The 26,049-nt window shown below is 43.6% G+C and overlaps 1 protein-coding gene across 1 annotated transcript; it reads left to right on the top strand.

Annotated features, from left to right (window-relative positions):
- Positions 1 to 3,328: 3,328 nt before the first annotated feature.
- PRPS1 (phosphoribosyl pyrophosphate synthetase 1) lies at positions 3,329 to 24,935 on the top strand. The gene is made up of 7 exons (XM_077889665.1): positions 3,329 to 3,613; positions 14,544 to 14,727; positions 15,890 to 15,988; positions 17,069 to 17,193; positions 20,079 to 20,252; positions 22,750 to 22,909; positions 23,816 to 24,935. Exons 1-7 carry the CDS (start codon positions 3,492 to 3,494, stop codon positions 23,906 to 23,908), a joined length of 957 nt encoding a protein of 318 aa, XP_077745791.1. The 5' UTR covers positions 3,329 to 3,491; the 3' UTR covers positions 23,909 to 24,935.
- Positions 24,936 to 26,049: the final 1,114 nt, after the last annotated feature.

Raw genomic sequence — 26,049 nt, 5'->3', positions numbered from 1 at the left:
CCTGGGGAGACTCACCTCTTCCCAGTCATTGCCTGTCAAAACCCTACTCATTCTTCACCCTAACTCATGTAGTTCTACCTTCACAACCACCTCCCGGGATGTGCCACTCAGAGGTGATACCTTTTACCACTGAGTCTGTGTATCACTTTGTTTGGGTCTTGTGGCCAATGTCTAGGTGTACCTCCAAAATCCATTTTCCTCTTCTGCCTGGGCACAGGGCCACCTCCCAAGATGTTTCCTGGTCCTGCTTGCTAGGTATGACTTGCAACTAAGTTCTTGCCATGTGACAAAGCTCTTGCCAAAGGGATCTGATGGAAAGTGAAGTGGACAAATTCCACCTGACTTGCTGCAAAGGAGATCCCTTCCCTGGAACTCTTTGTTCCTTCCCATGAGCTAGAATTGTGGATGTGCCCATTACCTTGTGGGGAGAAGAACTGCTCCACTAGCCTAGACTGGCCAGCATGTAATGTCAGAGAAATCATCTGTCTTACTCAAGCTGCTGCATTTAAGGGCTCTGCCACAGTGGAGGCTTCTCTGTTGTACTGTGGCTTATAATTATTTGTGTAAGTGTGTCATTTTCTCTACTAAGAAGCCGACTCCTTATAGGTCTCCCTGCTTCCTATCGTGCCCCCTGCATGCTATTCTCAGCTGATATGATCCTTTTATTTATTTATTTTTTTAATTTTATTTATTTATGATAGTCACACAGAGAGAGAAAGAGAGGCAGAGACACAGGCAGAGGGAGAAGCAGGCTCCATGCACCGGGAGCCTGACGTGGGATTCGATCCCGGATCTCCAGGATCGCGCCCTGGGCCAAAGGCAGGCGCCAAACCGCTGCGCCACCCAGGGATCCCTGATATGATCCTTTTAAAAGGGAAGTCAGATCATGTCATGCTTTGCTTAAAACAACAACAACAAAACACTTTACTGGGTAAAAGCAGAAATCCATAGAATGGCCTACAAGGTCCTATAAGGTCCATGATTGGCAGCCTCCCACCGATTGCTCTTGCCTTATTGACCTCATTTTCCTTATTTACTCTTCCAGGTGTGCTCCAACCCCGCTGCCCCAACACTCACTCTGTACCAGACACACCACCCACTCTACTATCCTGCAAACAAGTTAGATACTCTTCTGCCTTGGGGTCTTTGCTTCTGCTGTTCCCCCTGCTTGTCCCAGATAGCAACATGGTTCCTTCCTTTATGTCCTTCAGGTCTTTGCCCAAATGTAACCTTCCCAGGTCAGCTTTCTCTGACTACCCCATTTAAAACTATACTCTCCCTCTCCCCTACTATCACCCTAGCACATTATCCCACTTCCTCGCCTCATTTTCCTCTACAGCACTTACCACTATTTGAAATATTATATATTATCTTTAACGACACCTTTCTTGTTTGAGAGCAAAATCTCTACAAGAACAGGGTTTTTTTGACTGTCTACTATCATATTCTCAGAGCTGGGAACAGGGCCCAGTACATTAAAAGTAGTCAACAGGGATGACTGGGTGGCTCAGTGGTTTAGTGTCTGCCTTTTGTTCAGGTCATGATCCCAGGGTCCTGGAATCGAGTCCCACTTCGGGCTCCCCACAGGGAGCCTGCTTCTCCCTCTGCCTATGTCTCTGCCTCTCTCTGTGTGTCTGTCATGAATAAGTAAATAAAATCTTCCAAAAAATAAAGTAGTCAATAAATATTTTTTGAATGAATGGATTCCTTGGGTGCAAATACTCTCTAGTTCCCTCCATGCCTAGCACACTGCTTTTTTAAAAAGATGTATTTATTTATTTTAGAGAGACAGAGTTGGGGGGTCGCGGGGAGGGTGGAGAGGGAGAGAATCTTAAAGCAGACTCCCATGCTGAACACACAGTCTGACCCAGGGCTGGATCACAAGGTTTATGAGATCAGGACCTGAGCTGAAACTAAGAGGCAGAGGCTTAACCCACTGAGCCACCACTCAGGTGCCCCCACACTGCTTTGCATGCAATAAAGCACTCAGTAAATATTTAATGAATGAGGTATGGTGGAGGGCTACTATTTTGTCTTGCTGTTTGCTTCCTTCTCCAAGTACCCCTAGATACCTGGGCCTATGCTAAATTTCTGAACTTGTAGAAGTATGACAAACGGTCAGAAGGAGAGGTCTTCTGTGGACACTCCTGAACATGGCAATAAGAGAAAGATAGGATGCTATTCTGAGTATTTTCTACCTTTACCACTTGGACAAATCCCTTCCCATTTCTGGGTCTTAGTTTCACCATATGTAAGATGAAGCTAGGAGACGAGATGATTTCTCAAGTCCGTTCTATTTTTACAGCTTGTAGTGATGGTGCTCATAACTAAAATTGTATGGTTCTAAAATTGTATGATTTTTTTCTTCTAACCTGTGCTCGGAATATGCTTAATGAAAATGTAGGGTAAGGAATGAAGATCTTCTTTGGTCCCATTAGCAAGTATCATAGAAATAATAGAACATGGCATAAGAGGCCACATTAGCAACATGCAGAAATGAAGCTGAGGCTCACATGAGGCAAATAAAACCAAAAATAGGTTTTGTGATTCATTCAGGGTTATTTATCTGAATTCCCATACGTATACTATATTTTCTCTCCTTTCCAAGGATTAGATAAAGTAGACCTTTATTGCCAAGGTATTTTGGAAAACCCACACTCCTCCTCTTGTTTGAACACACTTGGCCCCATCATCCGAAACAAAATACAACTTTTTCTTGCCATGTCTCTGGATGATTGAGGTGGTGTGCCCTAGGTCACTTTCCCCTTGGGATTTGTCTTCCAGGCAAAGGTGACACTACACTGTTGCAAAGGGCAAAGATGCCGTTTGGAGGCACCTGTGCCACAGGTGTCTCTCTGTAATGTAAACGTACTTCAAATCAGCCCTGCTCTTATAAAGAGATAAAAATCACATTCAGAAACATGCAAACTCCTATTCAGAAATACCCCCTTCATTCTGAGAAACTGGCTGCCATCCTGATAAACGGATTTTCTTAAAAGGAACTGTAAACCAGAGCCAGACTGACTTTCTGGTGGTGAAAGAAGAAAAAAGCGTGTCCGATTTGCCGCTTGCGGGAACGATCTGGTACCACGCGTCACCAACATCCCTCCACCCACTATGAAGCGCGGTTCGCGTTGGCGCTCACCAGCCAGCGCTCTCCGGTGGCCTAGCTACGGAGGGAGGGGCTACGGCTTAGCCTCGCCCCTTTCATGGCCTCCAGCCAATACATAAGCCATCTGGAGGCCAGGCAAGCTACATCGAGAACCCGCCCCTCGCGCCCGCTTAGCTAATCAGGGCGGCGGGGTGTGGACTTCCCCGCTGACCCCGCCTTCCCGGCGCTGGGTAACTTAGAGCCGCACGCCAGGCGGGAATGTAAGATGGCGGAGTAGCCACGCGAAGCGGTTAGCACTGAGTCTCTTGGCCGACTTCAGGTCCCGTCTCAGCAGCAGCCGTGATCGCTGAGCAGAGAGTGCCTAGGGTAGGCACCCAAGATGCCGAATATTAAGATCTTCAGCGGCAGCTCCCACCAGGACTTATCCCAGAAAATTGCTGACCGCCTGGGCCTGGAGCTAGGCAAGGTGGTGACTAAGAAATTCAGCAATCAAGAGACCTGGTAAGGGCCAAGTTGGGACCCCGACCGGCCTCACCTGCCGGGGCGGCGGGAGCAGTGCTTGGACGACCAGGGGTAGGGGGATGGGGCCGCCGCGTGAGTTCTGAGGGACCGGGACTGGGGCGGGGGAAGGGGCAGCTTTTTTGGCTAGCGTGCCCCGCGGCTTGTTTCCGTTATTTTACCTCTCGCGGGAGGGTCACGTTCATTCTCACCGTGCCGTGGGGTGGAGTCAAAATGGAGCATGAGGCGAAGCTGCTGGGTTTGAGGGCAAGAGCTGGAGGACCCAAGGCGGGGATAGCGGCTGCCTAGAGCGACGGAAAGGGAAAGACGCTTAGCTTCAGCCAAGGGGACACGTGGCTTTGTCGCTTCACTGTTGAGCCATCCAGACGGGACTGGGTTCACTGTAGCTCTTGGACCAGCTTGCTTGGGAAAACCTTACAGCGTACTGAACCCTTGAACTCTCCTGGTGTTTCTCTTTGAGACTAAGGAGCTTTTCAATTCGAAATGGTGTCGATTGGGTTTCGTAGTGTGGAAAACTGACATTATGTACTTGAGGGCGCCAAAATTATTACTGAGGACTTCCCTCGCATTGGCAGGCGATTGGATTTTCACATCTTCAGAATCACATCTTTAGAAGTGGAGCCATACTGAAGTTAAATGCAGTTGCTCAGATAAAGTGATGCATTAGCTCAGCATCCTGATTGCCAGCATCATGCCGGCTGGAGCCATCCAGAATATTTTAGGGAACCTTAGTTCTGGAATCCTTGACCTTCCCCAGTGTAGCGAAATGCAGAGACCTATTTTTCAGGAGCAAAGTCTATCCTGAATTTGTCCACTTCTCTAACCCCTCATGGGAATTTAGGAATCAGCTTTTTTTTTTTTTTAATCCCTGAGTGTTAAGATAATGGTGGAAAGATAACAGAGTGAAAGACCGGAATTGCAGTGCATTGCAGCTAGAATTTTTTTCATTGCCTTGCTAATTAAACTTGCTCCCTCCCCCCACTTCCAACTTCCTCCTGCACCTTGGGGGCCATATTAAAGATAAACTTCCTTACCTGATCCTGCCACCTGAATGTAGAATTTTCTGGTTCTGATAGGCCTACTTCGTGTTTCCTTGCCCTGATGATCAAATCAGAACAGTGCCCACAATCTCACAGATGGCAGTCATCTGTTAAGGGGAAAGTTTACACCAAACCTAGTGACCAGTTAAATTAGTTAACGTTACTTTCAATATATTTTCCTAGATGCCTTTGTTTCCTTCTTTTTTCCCTATTTAAACTTATTACTGAAGTGTAACTACCCTATGCTTCCTAGACCTGCTGATAAAAGCATTCATCTGTAGTGGACAGCTCCCATCTGGGTACTTGACTATTGTGCCGCTGGTTGTGATACAAATGATAGTACAACGCTGACAAGGTCTGTAACCAGGCAATAGCTTAGAAGAGGCTGGCCAAGCAGTTGTCTTTACCTGTGACCACACTGTTATGACGCCATAATAATAATAATAAGACAATCCAGGACCAGACTTTGCAAGTGGCATTGTAGGTAGGGAACAAGAATGTTGTTCATTTAGGGAGGTTTTTTGACCCTTTTAGAGAACTGTGGTTACTATTATTTTTTAAAGATTTTATTTATTTTTTTGAGAGAGAGAGCACAAGCAGGGAGGGAGGGTAAGGGAGAAGCAGACTCCACCGCTGAACAGGGAGCCTGATGAGGGGCTCGATCCCAGGACCCCAATATCATGACCTGAGCCGAAGGCAGATGGTTAATTGACTGAGCCACCCAGGACTGTAGTATTAAATCCTTTCTTTGCACTTCTAGGAAAAACACGAAGACCTTATTTTTCTTTCTGTTAACCCTTCACCCTGTGCCTCATACAACACCCTAGAACCTGAAGGTATATTGGGAGATGGGGAGGGTGAGAACAATTTAGTGTTCTGACTGATCTGAATTCATCAGCAATCCCAATCTACGACAGAGATCAGGCTGGTTTCATTTTTAAACAGCCAGATAATAGCATGCTTGGATGCTAGTTAAGATTAAGCCCAACGTGGAAAATTGCTGACTGGTTTGGTTTCCCTGTTTCAGGCTTAATCATTAGCTTTTTGGTTCCTTACATGTTCGGAAATGAAATCTTCATTGAACATACTGCAATATGTTACCTATGGAACTTCCCCCCTCCCCATCTTCCCCGCCTTCACCTTTGGCTCTTTTGCACTGAAGAAATGGAAACTGCTGCCCTCTGTAACTCTTGGGCCCTAAAGGACATGGACAGAGCAGCTCAGTGGGTACTCTGGGTCATCAGGTGTAGAACTGCAGAGCCCAGCCTCAAATGAGATAGTTTTGCTATCTGTACAATTTGGCAGAATCTCAGGGGTTGGCGCTCTCTTGAGCAGCGTGGCTTTTCTCTGCCAGTCAAGATCATCCATTACTGTCCAGTTATTTAGGAAACATACATACATATATATTGTAGGTGGATGTATCTCACACACACACACAGAGACAGAGATAGATAAAAGGGATTAGAAGCTCATGCTCTGGAATCAGAGAACCTACCATTGAAATCTTTGCATTTCTTTGCCTCAGTAATCTCATCTGTAAAGTAATATCTATCCATGGAATTATTGTGAAGATGAAATGAGATAGGAGTAAAGTTTTTAGAATGATGTCCCAGCACAATAAATGCAGTGAATGTTGATAAAAGGTGGTGGTGATGGTATTGCAGAAAAATGTGGAAAATACATAAGAGGACAAGGGGAAAAAAGACACCTCAAATAATCCTACCACCCACGATCAGCTGTTCACGTTTTAATTTATTACCTTCCAGATGTTTGTGTTTATATACTTTTTCAAAAATGTAAGATGTTGGAATCCCTGGGTGGTGCAGCGGTTTGGCGCCTGCCTTTGGCCCAGGGCGCTATCCTGAAGACCCGGGATCAAATCCCACGTCGGGCTCCCGGTGCATGGAGCCTGCTTCTCCCTCTGCCTGTGTCTCTGCCTCTCTCTCTCTCTCTCTCTGTGTGACTATCATAAATAAATAAAAAATTTTAAAAAATGTAAGTTGTTGGGTCGCCTGGGTGGCTCAGTTGGTTAAGCACATGCCTTCAGCTCAGGTCATGATCTCAAGGTCCTGGGATCAAGCCCCACATGGGGCTCCCCCTCAGCAGGGAGTCTGCTTCTCCAGCATCCTCTCCCTCTGCCCTTAACTCCATTCCTGCTTCCTCTCAAATAAATAAGTAAAATCTTTTTTAAAAATGTAAGATGTTTGGGGCACCTGGGTGGCTCAATCAATTAAGTGTCCAACTCTTGGTTTTGGCTCAGGTCATGATCTCACGGTTATGTGATCAAGCCTTGTGTCAGGCTCTGTGGAGTCTGCTTCAGATACTCTCAAATAAATAAAATCTTTTTTAAAATATAAAATGTTGATAACTTTCATCACTTAGCAATATATTTTGAATAATTTCTTAATATTTAGTTTACATGGTTTTAAATAGCTGCATACAGTCTTATGGTTTTACCATAATTGTAGATAACCAAGTAAGTCCCTGCTGGTAGATATTTCCCATTTTTGACTAATGCTTTTTTTTTTTATATGAAAACATTTGAACATAATAAATCTTTGTCCGTTTCTGATTTCCTTAGGACAAATCCCTAGAAGGGGAATCACTAGGTTAAGGGGACCATTACACCATTTTTTAGGCATTTGGTAACATGTTGGTAAATTGCTCTCTAGAAAAACTTGACCCAGTTTCTGCTCTCATCAGCAATAACAATACTAATAATAATTAATTAATGTATAGTGAGTGCCTAAGATGTGCTAGTTCCTATGCTAACTACTTTATCCACTAATCCCCCCAATACTGTTGAGAAGTTACTATCCTCATTTTATGGATGAAGGAACTAATATTCAGAGGTTAAATAATTTGCCCAACTCTGGGTATTACTGTTTAAATTTTTGCTGATACATTATCTCATCTGACTTTTAAGACTTCTTAATAGTGATGCCTGTGTGGCTCAGTCTATTAAGCACCTGCCTTCAGGCTCAGGTCATAATCCCAGGGTCCTGGGATGGAGTCCTGCGTTTGGCTCCCTGCTCAGTGGAAAGTATGCTTCTCCCTCCCTCTCTACCGTCCCCCCCCACTTGTGCTCTCTGGCTCTCTGTCAAATAAATGAAAATCTTTAAAAAAAATACGATAAAACTTTTGAATATACTAAAGTTTTTAATTTTTTGATTCTCATCAATAGTGATAAGTTCCTTTGTTTTATTTCATTACTCTGGATAGGCCAGGAGGGGAAAGACTAACTGGTTGCCTAGGATTTTCCTAAGAACCATATCCCCTGGTTAGTTAATCCCTTGCATTTTGCACATGCCAATGCCTCTATCTAAATTCTTGAAATTTTCTTAAGAATGCTACCTGCCTTCTAGATTTCACTTTATTTCTTTTTGTGTAGCCTTCCATGCTAGATGGATGCACTCAGGCCTGATGCTAAAGAAGAAAGGTAAAGGGATCCCTGGGTGGCGCAGCGGTTTGGCGCCTGCCTTTGGCCCAGGGCGCAATCCTGGAGACCCGGGATCGAATCCCACATCGGGCTCCCGGTGCATGGAGCCTGCTTCTCCCTCTGCCTGTGTCTCTGCCTCTCTCTCTCTCTCACTGTGTGCCTATCATAAATAAATAAAAAAAAATTAAAAAAAAAAAGAAGAAGAAAGGTAAAGAAGAAGCTACTTTTCTCACTGGATAGACAGCCATTCTGGCCTCGCTAGAAGATTGGGAGAAAGATTGGCCCAGAGCCACTTGGAAAGCACGCCATTAGCTAGAGGGAGAGAACATGGAGTATTACTCTTTAAATTGCTAAACCAGGTTTTTCCACCTGATAGATTACATTAAGAGCAAACAGGTTTTAGGCACAGCCGTTCTACCACCAATCGCTGCCTAATTTATCATCTCTTTGACTTAGAGGCAACCATAAGAAAAAATCAGATTTTTTGAGGATTCCTTGAACTTTTTATTAACCAAGCTGAGTATAGTTTGCAGGCTTTTGGGGCTTTATGAAAGTCCATACACTATAACACTACTGGAGGGAAGGATTGATCTTCATTGGTGAGATCACAGTTATGCACAGTAAAACAAGGCAGTGTCCTAGTTTACTTGCACCACTTTATTTTGACTGATTGATTGATTTGAGAGTGAGAGCAGGCACACAGGAGTGTGTGAGTAGGGAGGTGGGCAGAGGGAGAGACTTCTTAAAGCAGACCGCCCCCCCCACTGAATATAGAGCAGGAATATGGAGCTCAGTTTCACAACCCATGAGATCATGACCTGAGCTGAAACCAAGAGTTGGACACTCAACTAAGTCACCTAGCTGCCCCTGCACCACTTTATTTTGAGTATAGTTTAATAAATAAAATTTTCAAGTTATTAGATACATGCCTGATCATAACACTTTCTATGCTTGAGGGTAAGATTTACACCTGAATTTTGCTTTGGGAAGTGACTGAACTGCTGGTTGACTTATCATCAGGTGATAAAATAACACAAAAATGTTACTAGTGATTGTGCTGGGTGCTGAGCTGGTGCTCTTGTAAAAAATTATTTTTCAAACTTCCTATGATATTAGAATATTTTTAAGAGCCATTTCTACTAAAGTATTATTGTATTTAGCAAATGATCCCTGATGTTCAGTTGGCTGTGATAATTTATTTATATTTATTTTAAAAATATATTTTATGTATTTATTTGAGAGAGAGAGCAAACAGGAGCAGGGGGATAGACAGAGGGAGAGAGAAAGGGAGAAACAGACTCTCAGTGTTGAACAGGAGTCTGATGAGAGGCTCGATTCCAGACAGACCTGAGCTGAAGCAAATGCTTAACTGACTGAGCCACCCAGGCACCCCATAATTTAACTTTATAATACCTTATCTGCTTTCAAGAAAGGATTTGAAGTGTGTTTCATGCTAGTCACACATACAAAAGGTTCATTTAATAGATGCATCAGAAGCCTTTTAGAACAAAGGACTATCATAATTGCGCCAAGAATTTGGCATAAAGTGATTACTGAAGTTCAGTGTTAATTGAACTGTATCCCTTGGCATCCTGGCAGCCAAAGGGATAAAGGCATATGCAGTGGATTATGTAGTTTCTGTTTCTATTTTCATAAAATTCTTTAGATCCCTCCGGGCACAAAATTCTAGGAATTTTATGAGTGGGATCCTTAAATAATGATATCTAGTAACATAAGGAACAATGTAAGCAATTTTGTGGGTATTTTTTAAAAGATTTATTTATTTATTCCAGAGAGATAGAGAGAGAGGGAGGGAGGGGGTGTGAGAGGGGGGACGGGTGGCAGAGGGAGAGGGAATCCCAAGCAGACTCCCTGATGAGTGTGGAACCCAACATGGGGCTTGATCCCAGGACCCTGGAGCTGAAGTCAAGAGTCAGGTTTAGCCAACTTAACCACCCAGGTGCCTCTTGTGGGTATTTTTTATATTGACTCTGGTAGTTGAGGCATTTGTAAAGAGAGATAAGCCATCATGGTCTAAGGATGTTGTTTTCTGGTCTTACTTGAAAATAAGAAAGCTTTGAAATAGAGAATAAGCCCTTCTCTTAATGCCATCTTGGATCAGTTGTTAAACTGCTGTTCCCTAGCTCCTAATCAGACAACCTGGTTCTGGTTGAGTGAATGTCTGGACCACAGATATTATATTCTGTTTTCTTGACTGCAATCAGAGCCATAGGCCTCCCATCTCAGATGTAGAGGATACTGTTGACTTTATTGGAAGTCAGTGTGCCTGACTTTGGTTCTGCCCCTGGGAAATGGAGCTCTTAATCAAGGAAGTGATGAGGTATGGGGCTCACCCCATACCTCTGGGAGGGGTTAAAATTTTCCTAAGTTTTGAAGTCACTCTCAGGTATTTGAAGTACCTGGTCAACACTGGAACTGTGCACCGTAAAACATAGAAGGGGCCCTTACAGCTTGAATTTCTCAAAGGGTGGGCAACGTGAGTAGAGGAGATCTGAGAAGTCCCTTTAAACACCACCACCTCTTAACTTTGGCCTTCCACGATGAGCAACTTGCAGAACACGGTCTCCTCCAGGAGGTGTTACTTAGCCTTGTCCACTTGTGTTTTATGTATTTTATTTATCCCAGCATTTCCAAAAATATGATAGTTTTAACACAAGCGACGTGAAAATGGAGATAGTTTTTCCTCTTACTTAAAACTTTCTTGACAATAGACTGTGAATCTTATGCTTACGGCACATTTCAGTTCAGTTCCTCAGAAATGGTAGTCACATTGCAAGTGCTTGATAACCACACAAGTCCAGTGACTCCCAGATTGGGCAGTGCCATTCTAGAACCTACTTTTCAGAAAGCAAGGAAGTTACCCTCCCAGAAAACCCTCCCTAGCTTTCCCGCACCCACCCCCTGCCCGGCTTGTCCATTTGAATTTTGAAGAATGTCTTCAGAAAGCAGTTTCAGCATCGGCATAGTTAACGGCATAGTTGACGTTGCCAACAGAGTCCTGTTCCTTTTTAAGGCTGATCTTGGTGATTAATACATGTCTGTTCCGCCAAACCAGGATGCACAAAATTGCCATATTGTTCATTAGGCTGCCTTCATATCACAATTCCAGGATCCTGCCACAAATTTCTTCGTAGCTATCCTATTCTGGTGGGCCCAACAGGTTGTAGTTGTACCCAAAGCGAAATCTCTGCCAGCAGAGTATCTATGAAAAGGGTATGAGCGGATTTAAGCAAAATCTTTTAGACAAACATGTTAGACTCACTCGCCTCCAGTGCGAAGTGAATTACTCTGAGTAACTCACTCACAGTGAGTTAGAAGTGGATCACAGTGAATGATAGAAGCCAGTCTTTTCAGTCTTGTCAATAGCACGCCTGCAGGTTTCCATTCTGACTTGAGTGGATCTCAAGAGGCATCCTAATCCTGAGGAGGTATTAATTCCTTCACCCTTTGTGTCACAGCAGCTCTAGCTAGCTGGGGCTACAGGAGAGCAGGCCAGACCTGGCCCATGCTCTCAGGGAGCTTGCATTCTAAAAGAGACACGTAGGTAAAAAGTAAGGTGATAACAAGTTATGAGAAGTGTTGGGAGGATAGTAACTGGGGAGGGTCACTTTATTATGGAACATTTCAAACAAAAGTAGAATAATACCATTATACTATCAGTATACCCATCACCCACCTAGTTCAGCAGTTAATCTTGTTTCATCTATTAATTCCCCCTTCCACACACACCCACGATTATTTTGAGACAAACCTAGATAAATTATATCATATCATCCATATATATTTCAGTAACCATGGTACCATTTTCTTGTCTAAAAAAAATTAACAGCAGTCTCTCAATATAAAATATCCAGCCAGTGTTCAAATTTGCCTGTCTCATAAATGTGCTGGTTTTTTTTTTTTTTCAGTTTGCTTGAATTGGCATGCAAATGAGGCCCATACAGTGCAGTTGATTGGATTTTTTAAGGATTTTTTTATTTATTCATTTGAGAGCGAGAGTGTGTGTGTGTGAGCTAGAGCAGGAGCAGAAGGGGGAGAGGGATGGGAGCAAGAGAAGCAGACTCCCCACTGAGCAGGAAGCCCAACATAGGACTTGATCCCAGGACCCTAGGATCACGGCCTGAGCTGAAGGCAGACACTCCACCACTGAGCCACCCAAGTGCGCTGATTTTTTTTTAAAGTCACTTTTAATCTTTTGGTCCTCAGGGAAGTCATTTGTTTAATTAAGATAGTCTGAGGAGACATTTTGACTAAAGACCTGAGACATAAATGAGCTCATCAGAGGAAGAGCATTCCAGGTAGTGGGAAGTGCAAGGCAATGACATGAGGGGGGACAGATTCAGGGAAAGAAGAGGAAGACTGTGTGACCGATGCATAGTAAGCTAGGGAGAAAATATTTGGAGATGAGCTATTTCTCAAGTCAAAAGCAACCCAGAGTTTTCCACATTCCCTCACCGTATCACATAGTTTCTGAGAACATAATATAAATGAACTAGGCTCTTTGACTTAATACAGAAATGCTGTTGTTTCTAGTCAGCGCTTTCATGACCTCTACTTTCATGGAGGGCTGCAGTAACAGTTTACCCAAGTATACACAAAGTCTAGTAACGCCCTGTTCATTTAAAATCAAATCTCAAGACAATTGTAGATTCACCTGGAATTTTACGAAACGATACTGAGAAATCCTGTGTATGCATTTCCCAGTTTTTCCCGAAGCTCCCAGCCAGAGTTCTTCCAAACTATAGTTTTCTTGTAAAACTGGAGTGTAATGCAAGAGGCAGGATATGGAACTTGATGCAGTCAAGATACAAAACCATCTTGTCACCACAAGGCTCCTTCCTGTTGTAACCACACCTGCACCATTTCTCCCTCTGTGTAGTTTTCTCATGCTGCCTTTGTCTGGTTCAGGTGTCTCGTGAATACTGGCCTTGTAAAAACGTAAAATGCCTTGGAAAAGTATTCCCCCCTCTGTATTTTTACCATTTGCTCTTCATTTTTTTTGCTTTACTATATAAACGAACCCCGTTATTTTAAAAATTAACTGTTATTTGGATTGGAAAGGAATAAATGTTAATTAACAACTGTATCAGCTGTTTCTGGTAATGGAATTACCTCTTGTTCAACTTTTTCTCTTGATCAGTGGGAGTTACCAATTATTCTGACCTACTCCTGATGAATGCGCACTATGTACTGTACACACACACACACCCACAAATACCCCCACCTCACCTATGGGATTAATTGGGGAAATGGTGTTGCTTTGAGGTATCACAGAGGTTATGATTTTTAATCATAAGTTATTCTTGGTAAGGATCCAAGCATGGATATTATTTTATTTTATTTTTTTTTAATTTTTTTATTTATTTATGATAGTCACAGAGAGAGAGAGAGAGAGAGGCAGAGACATAGGCAGAGGGAGAAGCAGGCTCCATGCACTGAGAGCCTGACGTGGGATTCGATCCCGGATCTCCAAGATCGCGCCCTGGGCCAAAGGCAGGCGCCAAACCGCTGCGCCACCCAGGGATCCCCAAGCATGGATATTAAAATTTTCATTTTATGGTAAAGTATAGCCCTACTCCATAATTAAATTCCTGTGGAATATTTTTTTAAACAAGACTTACTAATTCGATAGAATATAGTTAGCATAAAATGGAGGACCACATCTGTTTTATTCTCCATGTGTCTCTGGCACTTAGAAGTGACTGACATATGAACATTGACTATTTATTGAGTGAAGTGCCGATATGGTAGATGTGATACTGGCTTCCGTAGAAGGCATCATTATAGAACAGTAGTGATTCATTCCTTACGTGATCCTTCTGCTTTTGTTATATGTGGATTTTGACAGTCCCAGATTCTGTATCAAATTTGCATTTACATGTTCTATTCCTATATGAAATGAGATACAGGCAGCTCACTGAAATTATGTCCAATTACTTGTAAGTACTTTAGCCAATCTTCTTCATGCCATATCACATGTAAAAGTAGATAATATTGACATGCCTGGGTGGCTCAGTGGTTGAGCTTCTACCTTTGGCTCAGGGCATGATCCCCGGGGTCCTGGGATCGAGTCCTGCATCAGGCTCACTGCAGAAAGCCTGGTTCTCCGTCTGCCTATGCCTCTGCCTCTCTCTGTGTTGCTCATGAATAAATGAATAAAATCTTTAAAAAAGAAAAAGTAGGTAATATTTGAACTAAGGCAGTAAAACTGCTTCTGGTACTGGGGCTTCTCCAGGGGATCACCCAAAGTCTGAAGGGATCAGTGTCCACATGACCCCCACTGTGCTATAATCCATGAGCAGCATAGTAGTAGGGAAGCTATACTTTCTAGACCTCACTGTCTGTAGAAGTGTAGTATAGTGCCTTAAAATCTCTTATTTGTTTTTTTGCTTTCCTTCCTTTCTTGTTGTAGCGTGGAGATTGGAGAAAGCGTACGTGGAGAGGATGTCTACATTGTTCAGAGTGGTTGTGGCGAAATCAATGACAATCTAATGGAGCTTTTGATCATGATTAATGCCTGCAAGATTGCTTCAGCCAGCCGGGTTACCGCAGTCATCCCATGCTTCCCTTATGCCCGGCAGGATAAGAAGGATAAGGTGAGCGCAGAATCTCCTTTTTAAAAAAACTTAAAAAATCAGGAGAAGCACTTGCCCAAAGTCACACACACACACACACACACACACACACACACACACACACAAATCCTTAATCCTCAGACGCATATTTAGAGGGTATTATTTTTTTTATTGCATTCTCATAGGTATTACCCAGTGTTCAAAAACAATCGCTATGTGGTTGGTTTATATAAACCAACACATTGGTAGTTTGTATTTGTTCCAGTCATATGTATGTGACTTTCATTTAGCTCACTATGACTTTTTAATTGTGACAGTAGGACTAAACACCAGCTACTGTGGAAAAGATTTTTTAAGCTATGGTAGATCTCCTGGGACCCTCTTGGGGTTTCAGCTATGACCTCTTCTGTAAAACTTAAAGTTGGTTACATGAATGCTTGGTCTCATTATACACATACACATCTCACCTCATTCATCTGGTATATTAGAGGTTAAGGTATATACATAAAACTTTGCCAGGACTATTATAATAATCAGTGCCCAAAGTTTCCTTACAATGTCTGGGAGAAGGCCAGATATTTTTATTCTGAGAGATTGTAGTGCTCCTACAGAGTATAAAGAGCATGGGCTTTGCTATTTTATATTGCAGCCAGCATATTTACCTGTTATTTAAGGAAGCTGAAGTTGCTGGAAGGTTGACCTCCAGATGAGTGGATGAGTGGTACTAATTTACAAAATAAACTATAATTTCTATTCTGTGCTAGAGCTTTAAATTTTGACCTGTTACATGTCATACAGGTTTGAGTATGTATGTGTTAAAAGAGATTTTTAAAATTCTTGTGAAAAAGATTTTTTTTAAGTCTACCTAGTTTAAATAATTGATCATTGGAACACTTGATAGGCTGAAAATGTTTACATTAAGTTAAGAAAACAAAAGGTGGGAAGGTAGTTTTCTTTTTTGAAAAACATCCTGATTTGAAAAAGTGATATTGCACTTAATATTTGTGCTAGATTGTGATTTACCCATAAAGCCAATGGCCATGGCACCTTGTATGAATTTCCTTGTAGTGCAGTACCTTAAACATAGTAAGTGCACAATAAAGAAATGCTTCTTGACCAAATGGATTGTGTCTCAAAATGGCTTTTTGGTTTTGTTGTTCTTTTCTCCCTCCCCCCCATTTAGAGCCGGGCTCCAATCTCAGCCAAGCTTGTGGCAAATATGCTCTCTGTGGCAGGCGCGGATCATATTATCACCATGGACCTGCATGCTTCTCAGATTCAGGTATCTGGAAGCTAAATATTTGACATTAGAAAGGGACGGGGGAGGAATAATAATGATAATGCTAGAGACTGCAGAGAAGCAAACACATGCCCAAATACAGCTCAAAGTAACTAGACATTGACATCACTGTAAGCATCCTTACCTGAAGCATTGTTCCTGGTCCTAGTTGCTTTGGGGTAGTTGGATAAGGGAGGTAGTCTGGAATTCTGAGAAGAGCAGAGACTTTGGTTTCAAACTGAGGTTGAATCCTGGCTCTGACACTTGGCAGCTTTATAACCTTGGGCAAGTTATTTAACTTCTTTGAATACATGCCGCATTGTTAACTGTGAGTATGAAATTGATGGTAGAATGCATGGCCCAGGATGGGTGTTTAGTAAATAGGAACTGTTAATGGTCATCATCAAATTGAGAACCACAGCTATCAGCATACTTTCTAGCATAAACATAGAATAAAGGGAGCAGAATACTACCTTATATTTTGTACTGCTTAAAGGGACTTTCAGATCACCGTTGGAGGCTTGCAGCAATCCAGTGTGAGGTACATGGGGTAGGTGATTCTACCCATTCTGTAGAAGAGAAACAGATCTGTTGAGAAGCACCACTAATCTTATAGCACCTAGTATTGGAACACAGATCTCCTGATTTCTCTTTACTCTGTGTGGCCATTTATAATAGATATATTCCACTAAGCTTGTGTATCAAAGCATCTCTAACTGGGTTAGCTAACAAGCCAGCCCAACATTTGGTGGCGTAAGGCAGTAAGTATGACCTCACAAGTCTGCATGTTGGGCCGTTCTGGTATGGGCTGAATGGGCCGATCTTTCCAAGGGCTCACTTTCACGTTCCTATGAACAGCCGTGGGTTAGCTGAGGGCAGGCTGCTTCCCTGTCGGCTGGCCTCTTGTGCAGCCCAGGCCTGAGGAGCCCATTCTAGTCTGCTACACTGGGCATGACTTCTAATCTGTTGGAATGCTAACAGGAAGGTATTCTTTGGGCAAGTTAGTAACCATTTTGTATCAGCAGTCATTTGTAAATGGAAGTGCAGAAAACAAAGCAAAAGTGACTCAGCTTCTTTCTTCAGGGCTTTTTTGATATCCCAGTGGACAATTTGTATGCAGAGCCAGCTGTCCTGAAGTGGATAAGGGAGAACATCTCTGAGTGGAGGAACTGTACTATTGTCTCACCCGATGCTGGTGGAGCTAAGAGGTATGGCCAGAATGCTTATTATTTTCAAAGTACTACGGAAATCTTTCAGACAGTTACATCAGAAAGTAATATTTTTCTAGCTAGTGACAGTTATTTTAAGTATGGTTGACCCTTGAACAACATGAGGGTTAGGGGTATCAACCCCCGCCACCTATGTGGTCAAAAATCCACATTAACTTTTGACCACCCCAAAACTTAACTACTGGGGGCCAACTCTTAACTGGAAGTATTCCCAGTAACATAAGCAGTCAGTTACCTATCCTGTATTTTATGTGTTTTACATACCATATTACAAGAAAGCAGGCTGGGGAAAAGAAAATGTCACTGAGAAGATACATTTACAGTACTGTACTTCAAGAAAAATCTGCTCATAAAGTGGACCTGCACAGTCCAAACCCATGTTTTTCAAGGGTCTGCTGTACTTCAGAATGGGTGTGGCTGGGACATGAGCCAGATGTAGTTTTATTAACCCTCTTACTGGCCTGCATCACTGCCTGAAAGACAGGACAGCACTAAGTGGGGTGGAGGGCTTAAATAGTTACGGTATCATAGAGCTTGACTGAAACCTGTGAGTAGCCTGGCACCACAGAGCTAGCTAGCCACACTGTACAACTCTCAGGAATGGTGGGAAATTTGGATTTCTAATGAATGGCACCCACTTTCCAACCATGTGCTGCTATTAGTGGATGAGTAGGCTTTTAGACTCGTGATGCTCGTTGGTTAGACCATCTTCATTCTGGCATTAAGATATTAAGCAGGGAAGGAAAATAAAGTGGAGGGACTTTATTTTAAACCAAGACCATAACATTTTATAAACAAGCTAATGGCCAAGGATGGCCAATGTCAGTGCTCTGCAGCTCACGTGGCGCACACTAAGAGCTCTCAATTTCCTTAGAGTATCCCTTGTTAGTAATGCATTCAAAAGGATGACATACGTTCTTGTTGCAGAAATAGAATGAAGAAGCTACAAAATACAGATGACTAGGAAAAGCTCATTCAGATCTTTCTAAAGGCCATTCAAATTTTCAGTGACTGTTTCTCAGCAGCCTCATTATTTCAGTAACTTCAACAGAACTGTTAAGCTGAGAATTTGGAGTTCATTATCCAGCTAGACAGGGCTTTTGTGAGTCTCACATAATCGCTAGTCATCATCCGTGAAGCAACAGAGCCCAAAAACCATCCCCCTAATGGTAGTGGTCAGACTCAACTTGTTGGGCATTACTTTCCCACCTTGCCACAAGACTTAGGGGAATACTCATGTTTGAAATAATCCAGCAGGATTTCCTCCCCAAAGTTGGGTACAGGAAAACTGCCTTCAGTAGACAACATATTGCTGCCATACTATTTTGTCTTTGTGTGAATAATTTTCTTGTCGTGGTGGAGTATTTTCAGAGTGAGTGGCTATCACTTGCTATCACTTGCATCTTGGCAGGGTTTTTGGCATAGGTGGAGATCCTGTGTGATGGTGACATGCACAGAGTTCTCCTCACAGGAGCATAGGGAGTAACTTGGCCCAGACCTGCTTTGTCTGTATTAAGGTTGTTGGCCATTGAGTCTGGATGATCTGGGATGCTTGAGCTCATTTAATTATGCATTTGTCTTGGATAACTAAATGTTCCAAGCAGATTGGTTATTCTTGATGCCCACTGCCCTCACAGTAGTAATGGAGAGCACAGGGTGTGGTTCATTTAGGTCAGGGTACATATGCTGTCCAGGTTGTGGTTCAGATCTTATGTTTTCTATGACATGGTCATGGGTTCTCCTCTACCCAGCACAGACTCCATTATGTGACCATAGTCGCAGCAGAAACCAGACATAATGCTCTGGTTGGGTCAGTGCTGCATTAAAAAGCAAGACCCAGGGGTGCCTGGGTGGCTCAGTCGGTTAAGCACCTGCCTCCAGCTCAAGTCATGATCTCAGGGTCCTTGAATGGAGGAGGATTGAGCCCCTCAATGTGCTCCCTGCTCAGCAGGGATGTCTGCTTCTCCTTCTCCCTTTGCCCCTGCCCCTACTCATGTGTGTGTACCCTCTCTCAAATAAATAATCCTTAAAAAAGAAAAAACCCAGAACATAGGCTTCACTCATGGTGAGGATGGCACAGTGAAGCATGGGCCTACATGTCACTGGGGCAGCACGCTGTCATTCACACCTAGTCAATTTCTGTTTGAGTGAATTATATGGTACTTTGTCATCAGAGCTCCATCGTCTGTCTCACCTTCTAGTTTGGTTCATATTGTTTTGTAATAGAAAAATAAGACTGATGCTTTGATTTGGAGATGACTTAGGGCTGTATAGCATGATGTCCAGTTTTCTCAGCTAATTAGTATAACTTTCTTTGTAGCACTCCTAAAAGAAACTTCCAGGCTTGGTGTCCAGGTACAGTTGACAATAACAGTTGGTGGATCACTGAGGGGAGTATGGTGAGAGCATAGGCACTGGACCAGGCTGGCTACTCTCACAACATCTGCATGCCAAATTGGGACAATCTGGACACTCCCAGCCTTCGTTAATAAAGCTTTTTCTCTTTCCCCTTCTGCTGCCAATCTATTAAATGAACGTGCCTGAGCATCATCCTGCTTCTGGGACTGGTGAGGCATCTGGCTCTCCCCTCACTGTAAACCAGAATTAATTATAATCCACGTCTGACTAATATGCTTATAAACTGCTCTCAGGATATGGAGGCATTCATCTATAAAACCCACTTGGTGCCGTTGGCCTTTGAGAAGTCAATCAATTAGAGCTGTTTTCTTCCAGCCCTGGGAACGGTTTGGTTTCAAGGAGTATACTCCCCTGGAAAAGGAGCCCATTGTTTAGTCCCAGGCTTTCGTCTTTAGGAGCCCCACAGCCATGGGCACAGATGTAACTGCGACCACCCTGTTTTGCAGAGTGACCTCCATCGCAGACCGGTTGAACGTGGACTTTGCTCTGATTCACAAAGAACGGAAGAAGGCCAACGAAGTAGACCGCATGGTGCTGGTGGGAGACGTGAAGGATCGAGTGGCCATCCTGGTGGATGACATGGCTGATACCTGTGGCACAATCTGCCATGCGGCCGACAAGTGAGTGTGGGAAGGTGGGGTGGGTGGTTAGAAGGGAAAAACTAGCCACTTTCTCCATTCCCTAAGCCTGCTGATTGCTCCTCAGAAGTGAACCGAGGGAGATGGTAACTACCTTTGGGAGTTAGTACCGTAGGCTTGAATTGCAGTATGCATAAATTGATGAATATTTTACTTTGACCCCCCAGATTTCCTTAGTTTTATTGTGCTAAACTGTATAAAGATTTTATTTATTTATTTGTGAGAGACACAGAGAGAGAGAGGCAGAGACATAGGCAGAGGGAGAAGCAGGCTCCTTTCAAGGAGCCTGATGTAGGACTTGATCCCAGGACCCCGGGATCACAACCTGATCCAAAGGCAGACGCTCGGGCAGCCCCAGTGGCGCAGCGGTTTGGCACTGCCTGCAGCCTGGGGTGTGATCCTGGAGACCCAGGATCGAGTCCCACATCGGGCTCCCTGCGTGGAGCCTGCTTCTCCCTCTGCCTGTGTCTCTGTCTCTCTCTCTCTCTGTGTCTATGAATAAATAAATAAAATCTTTAAAAAAAAAAAAAAAACAAAGGCAGACGCTCAACCACTGAGCCACCCAAGTACCCTGATAGTTTTTAAAAACAAATTAAAGTAGGCACCTGGGTGGCTCAGTCATTTAAGTGTCTGGCTTGGCTCAGATCATGATCCCAGGGTCCTGGGATCGAGTCCTACATTGAGCTCCCTGCTCAGCAGAGAGTCTGCTTCTCCCTTTACCCCTCTCCCTGCTCGTGTTCTCTCTCAAACACCCTCAAATAAATAAATAAAATCTTAAAAAAAACAAAGTAGAAATTTATGGGCCTGAAAAGATAGGAGTTGGCCCTTAATGCAGATTTGAATTGTGTGAGTCCACTTACATGCATTTTTTTTTATTAATCTAGTGAGGAACTGTAAGTATATTTTCTCTTCCTTATGGTTTTCTTAATAGCAGTATCTTTTTTCTAGCTTACTGTATTATAAAATACAGCATATACTATAACACACAAAGTATATGTCCATGGACCATTTATGTTATCAGTAAGGCTTCTGGCCAACAGGAGGCTATCAGTAGTTAAGTTTTGGGGGAGTCAAAAGTTATGCTCAGATTTTTCAGCTGTGTGTGGGGGGGTGGTAAGTGCCTCTAACCCCCTGTGTTGTTGCAGGGTCCACCGTATTCTTCTATTTATATTTCACCTAAGCCAGAAACCCTGGCCTTACCTCTTGACTGTCCATTTTAGCTGCTACCACCTTTGTTCATATTATTTCTCATCCCTTGCCTGCACAGTTCTAAACTTCCTTCACTCTGTTCTCTCTGCTGCTAGTCACCAATCTCTTACCTCCCTAGTCCATCTCTCTCTCATTGCCTCCCCACTTGCTCATCTGTCCAAAACTAAGGCTAGAGCCCATCACTCCTCTCCTTGAAAACCTTAACTGGCTCCCTATTGCTTATAATCCACACCACTGTGGAGAGCCTTGTTTCTTATCATTTTTCCTTAACCTCAGGGTGTCTGTGCCATGCACGGGGCCTGGCAGATAATAGAGGCTAAGAAAATATTTATGTGCTGAGCGATTCCTGACTGGGATCCTGGAGTATACATTTATAAAATTCATCTCATCCTTGTATGATTAAGGTAATGCGAATTGCTATAATAGATCAACTCCCTGAATGTCAGTTGATTAACATGATAGTTTCTTATTCATGGCTTAGGTATCCCTCTTTTGGTTTTGTGGTGGTGGTGCATCTTTAACATAAAGCTTCCAGTATTACCTTGGAAGACATTTCTAGTTTGGCCAGCCAGAAAGGAAAAAAAGCCATGGGGAATCACCCATGGAAGATTCTTCTAAGCCCAGCCAGTGGTATACATTACATCTGCCCACATTCTGAGAGCTAGAATTAAGTCACATGGCCACTCCTAACTTTGCAAGAGAGGCTGGGAAATGTAGTCCAGCTGTGTGCCTGGGGAGGTGGGGTGGAAGGTGATGGATTTTGTTGAGCATAGTAGTCTTTGCCAGTCTTTTACAACGCTAATCGAACTTAGGTAAGTTCTCAGTCCCATTTCTCTTTGCTGTGAACTAAATTGTGTCCTCCCCTAAAGTTCATACATTGAAGTCCTAACCCTCCAGTATGATATTTGGAGATGGAGCCTTTGTGGGGAGGTAACTAGGGTTAGATGAGATCATGAGGTGGGGACCCTCATCGTGGGAATACTGCCCTTGTAAGAAGAGATACCTAAGAGCTGGGTCCCCCCACATATGTACATACAGAAGTCATGTGAGCACACAGTGCGATGGCAGCTGCCAACAAGCCAAGAGAAGAGGCCTCAAGATGATAGCTACCTTGTCACCACCTTGATCTCTGGGTTCCCAGCCTCCAGAAGTGAAAGATAAAGCTCTTGTTTTTAAGGCACTCAGGCTGACTAATGTACTCCTCCCCGCTAACTCAGGTCCTCTAGTGATAAGTGAGAATAATGCAGAGCAACTCTGCTTTTTTCTCTAGACTTCTCTCAGCTGGAGCCACCAGAGTTTATGCTATCTTGACTCATGGAATCTTTTCTGGCCCGGCCATCTCTCGCATTAACAACGCATGCTTTGAAGCAGTCGTAGTCACCAATACCATACCTCAGGAGGATAAGATGAAGCATTGCTCCAAAATACAGGTAAGGATGAGATTCTTGCAAAATAGGACTCTGCTACGTATTTAAGGAGGTGGTTGTCTATGTCGAATTAGGTGTCTGGATGCTGAAGATTTCCTCCTTTGCTCTTAAGGGTCCATCATCAGGAACTGTGACCCAAGAATTAAAAAAATACATATCACGTGTAAAAATTCAGATTGCTAGGCGAATCTCTGGAGGACAGAGCATTAGGACTCGACATTTCAGCAGACTCTCTCAGTGATTGTGCCACACACTCAAATTTGCAAGTCCATGCTTTACAGTGTGTGTCACTCTTAACTGTTGGCCCCTATAGACACAGGGAAACCTTTAAAGTGGTGGTACACGCCTTAGAATGTCACATGCTCTAGAAACAGCTGAAGTTAATTACCTAGGGTTCCTGTTAAAATCCATATTCCTCTGCTCCATCTGGGACTGACAAAACCAAGAGGTCCTGGGACCACTCCTTTAATTCCCCCAAGTAATTAGACACTAAAGTTCAAGGTGTTATTGCACTAAAAGGACAAGGCATCACTTAATTAAAAATGTGTTCAGTAATCCCTTAGCTTTCTGAGATTAATATGTGGAATTGGAATATTTTTTAAGGATTTTTTATCCCCATCTTAAGTATTCTTTTTATTTCACTGCTGAGAATGCATATGTGTCAGCTCACCGCTATCTTGGTGAGTCTGAGTCAAAAGTTTCCCTCCCTTAGCACTTGGATCATTTTTTAAGTGGTCATGTTAAAAATAATCTGCAGACTATAGCTGGGTGCACGACTCACGAGGGGGTGCAGCCCCAGGGCAGCAGTTTTAAGGGGAAGGCCCCTTGTTGAGCTGCTCATCAGTGTCTGCAATGGGTCCATCATCTGTCTGTGTGCTGCTAACCTAATGCCCTTCTTGGCTCTTATAGGTGATCGATATCTCCATGATCCTGGCAGAAGCCATCAGGAGAACTCACAATGGGGAATCAGTTTCCTACCTGTTCAGCCACGTCCCTTTATAATAGAGTAACTGCTGAGGCTTTTTACAAATAAAGTGAACCCCACCCCTTTGTTTTCCCCCTTGGTATTTGAGGACAGATTCAGCAGAAGGCCCGGCTTGCTCTGGTGAAGCTTTCTACACCCCTCATCAGGGTATATTAGTATGTATTTCTCCTAAATTTAGAGAAAGATTGAGATTAACTGCTGAGATTTCCCCGCCTGCACCTACCTTGTCTCATTCTGGCTTGATGCTGTGAGGCTTGAGGCTTTAACAACCACTGAGCCCACAGCAAGATTTCAGGCTTTGGAAGGTGTTGTATAGGGGTGTTTGAATGTTCCCCTGGGGAGGGGAGAGCACAGACTACTTTGCATGTGAATACTTCAGGGTTTCCTTGGTTCAGAACTACTGACAACAAAGCCCCACCCCCTTTCTCTCTTCCCCCCCAACCTGTGACAAGTTCTCAAAAGCCTGCAAAGTGACCGCAAGAACCCTAGGCAGCCCCAGCTCAGGCTGCTCAGTCCTGTAAATATGGAGCCAGTGGGCAACTTACAGTGTGAGCAGATCTCTGGAGTGGGGGTGGGGGGTGCCTGGGGGTAGGCAGCACACAGGGCAGTGAATGCTTCTTGAGAGGAAAAAGCCTGATCCTTCATCCCCTCCAGCTTGGGGACTGTGTTGCCTGGATTTTCCTTTGTACCTGTTCTTTCCATTTGGCTTGACCTTCAGCCGTCTTGCCCTTCCCCTGGTCAGATGTCCTCTGGGGCACAAATGTTCCTCATACCACAGTCTTCTGGAAAGCAAACTCAGCTTCCTGCTCCATAATCTCTCACATTGACACGAGATTATTTTTTGCCATAGCATAATCTTCCTTAGCCCACTACCGCTGTGGTCATAGGTTTTAGGTGGGGTTGTAGTGCCTTTTGATTAATTTAAATATTTCATCTTTCTGCCATCTATTTGGCCTCTCCAATGACCCGAGATTTCTGTTAAAAAGACTGATGTTACTGTCTCTTGTAGAGGAAACTAATAAAGTGTCTGTGTGTGATTGTGAAGTCTGCATCATATCTGTACTGGTCTTCCTGCTTAAAGGTTTGGTCTGGGTGTCCTGCTGCCCAGTGATAGCTCTTCTGTGTTTCCAAACTGTTGGCTGCATTGAGAGAAGACCTTGGCAGCAGTTCTATTCAACTGTAAGATCTTAAGATGTTGGGTTTACCGAGAACTAGGTATGGCGTGATTCTGCACATTGTACCTGAGTTACAGTGCATATAAGGCCTTCTGGATCTCTGGTCCTCATCCTTGGGGCTAGAAATTCAGTGCTTTCTTAGAGGAAGAGCATAGTTTCTATAATTAATCCATTTGGAACCAATTTCGCCAAATGCAAAATTTCTCTCTATCAGTAGATGAGTAAATGCCACGTGTGGCATTTAATTTCAGGCCTTCTAGTTAAAAACCGGGGAAGATAAATGTGTACAGTTGAGGAATGAATTACAATGCATTCCAAAATGTTAGGTGAGTTTTCTGTTACCTCATCAAATAAGGGCATTCTTTTGCTTCTGGAGAAAGCCACATGTTTCTGGAGCTTGGTGCAGAGTGCTCCTTTATCTTCAAAGCCTAGTTCTGCTTTTATCTGCTTCCGGTTGTGCTTTATGTTGAATATTGGGATATCAACTTTACAATCAGTGTTTTGAAAAAGTGATTCCAAAAGGACTGAGGTGAGCTCTGAAGTCTGTGCTCCCGACATGCCAGCCCTCTTTCACCTCATCAAGCCTTTGCTCTGGGAGCCCCTGATACAGAGCATCAGTTCCCTAACCTACCGATCCTGCAATTTCTCAAAATATTAGATCAATTGGCCAGGGCTTGCTGTGTCCCAATATTTTGACTCTACCATGGGCCTCCTTGGGTAATTCAGTTCCTAGGTTGAGGTTTTAAGGTCATTCAGAAAAGACCCTCAGTCCCCAACTTTGGCCCCTCTGCCTGGGGGGCTGGGGAGGGGGGTCTGTATTCAGTTCCCTGTGACACTCCAGCAAAGTGCCATAAGCACCCCAAGGCCATTTCTGTTTTTTTCCTCTAGTGGGAGAGCTCCATGCGTCCTGGATGGCACCAAGGTCTAACAGGCCTGCTTCTGAGCAAAAGGCACCCCCAGCTCCCTCACCTTCCACCCTCAGA

Source organism: Canis aureus, chromosome X (genome assembly GCF_053574225.1).
Source record: "Canis aureus isolate CA01 chromosome X, VMU_Caureus_v.1.0, whole genome shotgun sequence".
Lineage (NCBI taxonomy): Eukaryota > Metazoa > Chordata > Mammalia > Carnivora > Canidae > Canis > Canis aureus.
Note: the sequence above shows the minus strand (reverse complement) of the source record. Positions and strands in the feature narration are given on the sequence as shown.

Coding starts and splice junctions, on each gene's coding strand:
- PRPS1 (XM_077889665.1), top strand. CDS start 3,492: ATGCCGAATATTAAGATCTTCAGCGGCAGCTCCCACCAGGACTTATCC. Junction 14,728..15,889: donor GGCAGGATAAGAAGGATAAG/GTGAGCGCAGAA, acceptor CCCCCCATTTAG/AGCCGGGCTCCAATCTCAGC. Junction 17,194..20,078: donor GATGCTGGTGGAGCTAAGAG/GTATGGCCAGAA, acceptor CCTGTTTTGCAG/AGTGACCTCCATCGCAGACC.